The sequence below is a fragment of the Pogoniulus pusillus genome, chromosome 7 (genome assembly GCF_015220805.1).
Source record: "Pogoniulus pusillus isolate bPogPus1 chromosome 7, bPogPus1.pri, whole genome shotgun sequence".
Classification (NCBI taxonomy): domain Eukaryota; kingdom Metazoa; phylum Chordata; class Aves; order Piciformes; family Lybiidae; genus Pogoniulus; species Pogoniulus pusillus.
In genome coordinates, this window is record NC_087270.1 from 6949167 (window position 1) to 6957907 (window position 8741).

The following is an 8741-nucleotide window of genomic DNA, read 5'->3' on the forward strand; positions in this document are numbered from 1 at the left end:
GATTGGTTCACTTTGAACCACCATTACTGCTCCAGAGTTGTTGTTGTTGTCATGCATAGCTGTTGATTGCAAAATACATTGCAGCTTTTGGAGCAAGAGCTCTCTTCAGCACCAAACTTGAGAGTCAGATGGCATCTGTATGGTATGGCTGCCTAAGCTAAAAGGCAAGTTAATGGCATTGCAAATTGTGTGCACCAAAATCTAGACCCTTGTGTGTAAGTTGATAGATAAGCTTGAACACATGCTTATAAGGTCTGAAAGTGCATTGTCATGATTGTAGGCTCAGATATTGCAAGGAGAAGCTAAACCTGGTTGTGAGGGGGTGCTGTGGTTGTTTGCCAGGTGAAAACATTGGAGTGTCACTAGAGTGAACTCAGAGCTTGATTCTGCTGTGGTGATCTGCAGCTGTGCACACCAGACTGAACATCCTCCAGTTCTGCACTGGAGCAGCTCCAAGGATCCTGCCTTCAGTGATGTGACACTGACCTTTTTGAAGTCTTGCAGCAAAACAGTTTTCCTCTTCTACTTAAACACAGAGATACTCCCACCTCAACCTTGTGTTTCCCATACGCAGCCATAGAGCTGGAAGACAAAACTCCCAGCCTTCCTTATCCTGCTGAATCCCTCATCCCAGTTTTGTTTCCCAGGGCTGCTGATGTTTAAACAACAATTGTTTTAGCTCAACAGTGACAGTCTGAGGGGATTTGCATTGTGAGGTTGACAAGCCAAGGAACAGAGTGGTGTGAGAGGAGGGCGTGGGTGGAGAGATACTCTGCCAGGCAGGCAGGCAGGCAGGATCACTGTGGCAGTGGTTCTGCCTGGCTTTCACTCTGTCTCCCCAGGGAGAGAGCTTTTCTCTCACTTCAGGCTTCTCTGCCACAAGAGAGGGAGGGAGAGTGGAGGAAGCAGAAGGGTCCCTTCACACTGCCTGGTTCATATCTGCAGCAGCAGACCATGAGAAAGGGTCTCTTTGCTCCTATGGTCACTTCACCTTTGATTTGAAACTTTTACCCACTTCCACAAGGGACAATGGAGGAGCAATATATTTCCAAACTTCACCCAGCAGTGGATTACGGAGCTGGGGTCTTTCTTCTGATCATAGGTAAGTTCTGCCTCCATAGCCTGCTTGTTTGCTTCAAGCCTAAGAGCAGACACAGCAGAGATGCCCTGTCTGTGCTGTAATCAGCACCAGCAGCTCTAGAGGAAGCTGGTGGGAAATGACAGAAAATCTGTTTCCACATAGGCTCCTGCTTCTTGCCTTTGACTCAGTTGGATGCAGAATTAATCTCTGCTCTCAGATTTGCAATCTTTCATTTCAGTGCTGAAGACTTGCCAGCAGAAATTCGTCTCTGTGCCATCTCAAATATTTCAAATAAGCTGCCTGCTGCTTATCATGGCATTTCATCTCTGTGAACTGAGAGATGAGACTGATCAGGGGAGAGCAACTTTGATCTGCTCATTGTGCCTGAGGAACACTTGTGCCTTGGTGGGATAAATTGGTATAAAACAGCAGAGAGTTTCCAAATAGCACTTACTGTATTTTATGGTGGCCTGGTTTGCCCTGATGAAGGCAGATTCACAGTGAAATACGTTGGGCTTGTACACAAGTCTGCTCCAGCATGGCTTTAGCAAAGCAGTCTCTTCCTTGTCTGTTTGTTGCATGTACCCAGGTGATTTGTTTACTGTTGGGGCAGATTTAGAGAGGAGCTGAATTGGTTTAGCTGTGCAGTCCAACTGCATTTTGCTAAGATGCAAGTACCTTCCTCCCTTCAGCTCATGTGGAAACCCAGAGTGAGATGCATTTAAGAAAGGCAAGCACAGGTTTTGGTGTGCTTTAATAGAGAGGCTTTGGGCAGCAATGCTGGGCTTTAGCATTTTGGATCTCTGTTCCTGTACATGTTGCCCTACACTGCACTGTGCTGTCCCTTCAGTTGTGCTGACACCAGAGAACACAACTCGGCGTGAGAAAAGTCACTGTCTGCAGAACAATGAAGGGTTTGCTTTTAATGCAACTCAGGATACCAGCAGTTTTCTCACACAAAAGCAAATACATGGATGCAGTTCACTGTTTTGCCCCATGCCATCCAGCAGCCTCATGGGTAGCAGGTTGGAGTGGAGTAGCATATGTCAAAGAAAAACAAAGAGTGGGTCTGGAGGTCCACCCTGATGGAAAGACTGACTTCCCACCTCTTGTGCAGTGTTTAGAGCTCGCACAAAAGAAAGTTAAATAGGTTCTTTTTCCTCCTGAAGCCTGAGGGTACCTCAGTGTGTGACTGTCATTTGGCAGGAGAGTGCTCTTCCCACCGAACCACAGATTGCTACCTGTCAGCAGGTGGTCCTATGCCACACCGCTGTGGGCATCCCTGTCAGTGCAGACATATGACTGAGAGCTCAGAGAACTCTTTGAGCATATCCAAAAGTGCCAAGTAAACATATCTGATTAGGAAATGAATGAAGGATGTGAGCATCTCAGATTTGTAGCTCTTAAGGCTTTCTCTTGACCTCTCTGCCCATTTTTTGATTGATGCCAATGTATTTACTCTATATTTTGTTGCACGTGCCTTTATTAAGACCTCTGCAGGCATTTTATTATGGAATGTCTGTAAGCAAATGCAACTTTTCTGCTTTCACAGAGACAAGGAAACTTGACAGAAGCTCTTTCAGTTTCTCTAGTTAATTTCTGACTTTAGAGGACACCTTCTTAGTAAAACCTTTGATCAAAATGTAGCTCCAGCACAATGTTCAGTTAAAAGGAAACTAACTGTTCACTGTGGGTAATTTTGGGACTGTTGTCATGAACACTTTGAAGCTCTATGGCATATCTGAATAGTGTCCTACAGGTTCTTTTGCAAAGCATTCTCTGGGCTGTTGCTTGCCTCTGGGTAAGCAGACCATAGATAGTCTGTCTCAGACCACCAGGACAGTGTGGGTATCTGAACTGTGGCACATAGAATCAATCATAGAATCACAGAATCAACCAGGTTGGAAGAGACCTCCAAGATCATCCAGGCCAGCCTAGCACCCAGCCCTAGCCAGTCAACTAGACCATGGCACTAAGTGCCTCAGCCAGGCTTTTCTTCAACACCTCCAGGGATGGTGACTCCACCACCTCCCTGGGCAGCCCATTCCAATGCCAATCACTCTCTCTGCCAACAACTTCCTCCTAACATCCAGCCTAGACTTCCCCCGGCACAACTTGAGACTGTGTCCCCTTGTTCTGTTGCTGGTTGCCTGGGAGAGGAGACCAATCCCCACCTGGCTACAACCTCCCTTCAGGTAGTTGTAGACAGCAATGAGGTCACCCCTGAGCCTCCTCTTCTCCAGGCTAAACAACTCCAGCTCCCTCAGCCTCTCCTCATAGGGTTTGTGTTCCAGGCCCCTCACCAGCTTTGTCACCCTTCTCTGGACATGTTCCAGCACCTCAACATCTTTCTTGAATTGAGGGGCCCAGAACTGGACACAGTATGAACTGGACACAGTTATTTTGATGCTTGAGCAGCAAGGACCCTAAAATGCCTGGCCAGCATGTTGACTGTCAAGGCAGCTCAGAGCCCAAGAGGCCTGTGTGGGGCCTTCAGTGGAAGATACATTGCAAAGAAGGCAGGCTTTGGGAAGGCACTAGATGGGCAAATAGGACAAGCAGGCAGGACAGATGAAGGTCTTCAGTGGGAAGGAGAAGTGGGGATATATCCAGGGGAAAATGAAGGCTTGTAGGTCTGTTTTACTCGATAGCATGTTGTGCAAGATACAGTGAGAGAGAGGGGAAAGGAGTGTGGGCTACTCACATCAGAAAAGGCCTGCAGGAGAGTAGGTGTGATATAATGCATGGAAAGGGAGATGTGACAAAGAAGTGAAGACCTATATAGTGTGATGACATGAAGGGATGAGATATGGCCTACTATTCACAGGAGGAAACTCCCTCTGGTTGGTAAGACTGGCTCATGCAGCAGAAGGCTGTGAAGAGAAAATGGAAGGAGATTTGCTCTAGCAAGTCTGTGCTGGAAACACATCCTGACTGGGAAATTCCTGCCTGGCAGGGAGGCAGGAATTGAAATCCAAGAGCTGGCTGAAACAGTGGATGCTAAGCCGTGTGTCAGCTCTCAGAAATGCCAATGTTTTCCTTGCTTTAAGCTGAAGAACAAGGTTTGATAGCAGGACAGAGCAGATACCCACCGGTGTGTTTTCAGAGCATCAGCACAGCGTTGGCCTGGGAGGTGCTGAATTCTGCCTAGTCTCCCCATCTGTCCTGTCTTCTGGAAGTTAGTCCCAGGCTAACAACTGTCGTTTTCCACATCCTTTGTATAGTCAGTGGTTTCCACAAGTGTGCTCACTATCTGATATTATTGTCTGTGCTGACTCTTGTCTTTCAGCCATCCTGACAGTGCTTGGAAATTCAGCCGTCCTTGCCACAGCTGTGAAACGCTCTTCCCTCCTGAAGTCACCAGAGCTGCTTACAGTCAACTTAGCAGTAGCAGATATTGGAATGGCAATCAGCATGTACCCTCTGGCCATTGCATCTGCCTGGAATCACGCTTGGCTGGGAGGAGATGCATCCTGCATATATTATGCCCTGTTGGGTTTCCTTTTTGGTGTCTGCAGTATGATGACCCTGTGCGCCATGGCCGTGATTCGATTCCTTGTGACCAATACTTCCAAATCTAACAGTAAGCAAATACATTCCTGGTAACCCTGTAGTGGTGCACTTGGGCTATGAGAGTCAGAGAAGTACCTTCTGGAACATGGCAGAGGAGCAGTTCAATGATGCTAGGAATAAGCCTCAACTTGTAGTCTAATATCACTCCCTAATGTTCCTAGAAGAATCTGATTAAATTCTTTGTTAAACAATGAACCTGAAGGGAGGCTGTAGCCAGGTGGGGGTGGCCTCTTCTCTCAGGCAACCAGCAGTAGAACAAGGGGACACAGTCTCAAGTTGTGCCAGGGGAAGTCTAGGCTGGATGTTAGGAGGAAGTTCTTCCCAGAGAGTGATTGGCATTGGAAAGGGCTGCCCAGGGAGGTGGTGGAGTCACCATCCCTGGAGGTGTTGAAGAAAAGCCTGGATGAGGCACTTAGTGCCATGGTCTGGTTGACTGGCTAGGGCTGGGTGCTAGGTTGGACTGGATGATCTTGGAGGTCTCTTCCAACCTGGTTGATTCTATGATTCTCACTTCTAATAACAAATGAAACTACTTGAGAAGAGGAGCCCAGTTGGACCACATTGTCCAGCCTTCCTGTTTGTGTACAAGCAGGCATACTGGAATTTGAGAGGAAGGATTATTCTCCTGGCACTCCTGGGCTGAGAACTTGTTACATTTTTGGTCATCTTGATCTTCTAAAGCTCCCTGACCTACTATAGATCAGCACTGAGGGTTGCACTCAGGTCTTCCCTCATCCCTGGACACCCTCTGTTGCATTTCTCAAGAATAAAATAATAGGGAACTATAGCAGCAGCCCAGGAATATTTCACAGTATCACAGTATCACAGTATCACCAAGGTTGGAAGAGACCTCATAGATCATCAAGTCCAACCCTTTACCACAGAGATCAAGGCTAGACCATGGCACCAAGTGCCACGTCCAATCCTGCCTTGAACAGCCCCAGGGACGGCGACTCCTCCACCTCCCCGGGCAGCCCATTCCAGTGTCCAATGACTCTCTCAGGGAAGAACTTTCTCCTCACCTCCAGCCTAAATTTCCCCTGGCACAGCCTGAGGCTGTGTCCTCTCGTTCTGGTGCTGGCCACCTGAGAGAAGAGAGCAACCTCCCCCTGGCTACAACCTCCCCTCAGGTAGTTGTAGACAGCTGTAGACAGTTGTAGCCACTAGTCTTCTGTTTAAGGAGAACTTTTGGCAGAAACTTCCCATAACATATATTTGCCCTTCCTCTTTCTTGCAGGTAACAAAATCACCAAGAACACTGTTCGTATCTTGATTATTTTCATCTGGCTCTACTCCTTGTTCTGGGCCATTCTGCCCTTGGTAGGCTGGGGCTACTATGGCCCTGAGCCGTTTGGCATCTCTTGTACTATAGCCTGGAGCAAGTTTCACAACTCCTCCAATGGCTTTTCATTCATCCTGAGCATGTTCCTCCTGTGCACAGCTCTGCCTGCACTGACCATTGTTGCCTGTTACTTGGGAATTGCCTGGAAGGTTCATAAAGCATACCAAGAGATCCAGAATATTGACAGGATCCCTAATGCAGCTAAACTGGAGAAGAAGCTGACATTGGTGAGTTATCCCAGTGATGATGACAAAAGTCTGCAGTAATGAGGAGCCTGTTGAAATCCAGCTGTGCTCATGCACGGCTCACGATGACCTTTCATTGCTTTTGTCTCGTACTGACCAAAAATGCAGATGTGCTTTGAGTGTCACCCATGCTCTGCATTCCTCAGAGGAGCAGAGGTCTCCTGAAAATCTTGATATTTCAGGAGCTTGGACAGGTTAACATATCATAAGTACAGTGCAGCTTGCTAAAATTTTAGGGAGTTGCATCCAAGATTTTTGCTGACAGAGTTTTCCAATCCTTCATACAGGAATCTCTTCCTGTAGCTGGGGCAGAGACAGTTTTTAGTTGACTGAATGCCTATTCTGAGTGAGAGCTACACAGAAATCCTGTACAAAAAGAGGATTTTCTAATTAACACTTCTTCAAATAAGCACTTCAGTTGCTCATTTCACATGGAAAGGCATAACTGACCCAAGCTTTCCATAGGCCAGTCTATAGATAGGTGACAGCATCTGGTTGGGCAGTGTCTTCTATGGCATATTGCAGCCAGAAGGGGATATATGCACTGTTCAGTGTTACCTTTGCTCATGTCATAATACAGCAAGAATGTAGTTTCAGTTAGGCCAGCTTTTTCAGATGTGGTTTCATCCACACACCATGTGCCTCAGGATCAGGCTGTGATGGTTTGGGTGTTCCCTGTCCCCCCACACTTTAGAAATCACCCAGACTAGTCTCAGTTGGCTCTGGGAATATAAATGAAGCTATTTATTTACAGCTAGCACAATATACAAGCAGATATTTACAGTATAGACAATTATATACAGAAATATACAAGGTAAAAGGTAATACAGAAACACAACAGCCCTCCCAGAAACCTGAGTCCCCAGGAGGGGCTCTCAACCACCCCTGCACCTTCCCCCTGCCCCTCTCAACCTTACCCCAGTCCTAAAGAAGAATGGAGGTTCAGCCAAGAGGTTGAGAAGCAAAGGTGAGTGGAGGGTGTGTTAGAGAGATGCAGCTCAGTCAGCAGCCCAAGGCAGAGTGAGTGAAAAAATGGCCAGAGTGTTATCTAATGTTTTCATTTCTTCTTCAGCAAGACTCTGAGGGGAGCAGACATCACCACTGTTTTCCTTTCACAGCCTATGATCTAGTTCTTCTCACCAAAACATTCTACCCTGCTTCAAACCAGCACACAGGCCCTATCAGTGCAAGCTCAGAACTGAAGCCCTGTTTCCCTTGCAGATGGCTGTGCTCATCTCAGTCGGGTTCCTGAGCTCATGGACACCGTACGCAGCAGCCAGCTTCTGGTCCATATTTAACTCCAGCAATTCCCTACAGCCCATTGTTACACTGCTGCCCTGTCTGTTTGCCAAATCTTCCACAGCCTACAACCCTTTCATTTACTACGTCTTCAGCAAAACTTTCCGACGTGAAATGAAACAGCTGCGATGCTGCTGTGGCTGGAGAGTCCCTTTCTTCAGCACCGACCGCTCTGCTGAAAACCCCTTCTCGATGATGTGGAGTGGGAGGGATAACGTGCGCCTCTCTTCGGCTGCTAGGGAGGAGAACCAGGGAGCTGCAATGCGCTGAAATGCAGCCAGGAGTTCCCAACATAGGTCAAAACTCAGGGCCACTCCTGGGTCTACATGTTTAGGGATGCAGCATGCGGGGTTGTTACTGCATATCTTATACCAAATACAGAGGGTTAAGCATCTATTTTTAAGCAGCTTTCAAGTATTGTCTTTAAGCTACACAACAACAACCACAAAGCTTTCTTTTTTTTCCCCCAAGGTTTCCCACTTTAAAGGAAATAGATCTATGTATGAAGTACAAAACCATGTAAACCAAACCTATATCCAGGGAAACAACTATAATTAAAAGTGGATTCTAAACCTATTTCCAGGGAAACAACTGTAACTAAAAGAGGATTCTAAACCTATTTCCAGGGAAACAACTATAATTAAAAGAGGATTCTAAACCTATTTCCAGGGAAACAACTATATTTTAAAGAGGATTTATTGTCTTGTGGCTTTGTTGTTTGGTTTCTGGTGTTTTTTTGTGTCTGGTTTGGGGTTTTTTTTAAATACTTTAGGCTTTTTAATGTAATCTTTCTGCAAACTCTTGGATATATGAGTAAAACAAGCATGGGAGAAACCCACTAGTTGAACACAAAGGGTTACAGAATAAGCACAGCTGAGAGTGCAGCTTTCCAGCAGTACTGACAGAAAACCCTACAGGCAGCATGAAATATTCACTGCCAGGAAAAGATGGTCAAGTGGCTGCTATCAGAAATTCTTACAGACATCTACAGTTCCTTCTCCATCAAAGGTACAGTTCCAACTCCTTAAAACACAAGCCTGAGACAAGGAGTCAAGCAGTCTCAGTTGGAAGAGGTTAGGTAGGAATGTGGCAGTCAGCAAAGGATGTCTCCTATACATCACACACAGCACAATGAGACGTGAAGGAACTGCTTGGCAAAAGGAACTGTGCACTTCTATTGTTGCTTGCTGAGGTGTAACAG

General features: G+C 46.6%; 1 protein-coding gene across 1 annotated transcript; it reads left to right on the plus strand.

Annotated features, from left to right (window-relative positions):
- Positions 1 to 784: 784 nt before the first annotated feature.
- Positions 785 to 7936, plus strand: LOC135176646 (opsin-5-like). The gene is made up of 4 exons (XM_064145791.1): positions 785 to 1102; positions 4371 to 4664; positions 5892 to 6223; positions 7463 to 7936. The coding sequence occupies exons 1-4, from the start codon at positions 1030 to 1032 to the stop codon at positions 7808 to 7810; spliced, it is 1047 nt and encodes a 348-aa protein (XP_064001861.1). The 5' UTR covers positions 785 to 1029; the 3' UTR covers positions 7811 to 7936.
- Positions 7937 to 8741: the final 805 nt, after the last annotated feature.

Bases quoted from the DNA above. Each gene is read 5' to 3' on its own strand.
- LOC135176646 (XM_064145791.1), top strand. From the start codon at position 1,030: ATGGAGGAGCAATATATTTCCAAACTTCACCCAGCAGTGGATTACGGA. The intron at 1,103-4,370 runs GTAAGTTCTGCC...CTTGTCTTTCAG, and splicing joins GGTCTTTCTTCTGATCATAG to CCATCCTGACAGTGCTTGGA. The intron at 4,665-5,891 runs GTAAGCAAATAC...TCTTTCTTGCAG, and splicing joins CAATACTTCCAAATCTAACA to GTAACAAAATCACCAAGAAC.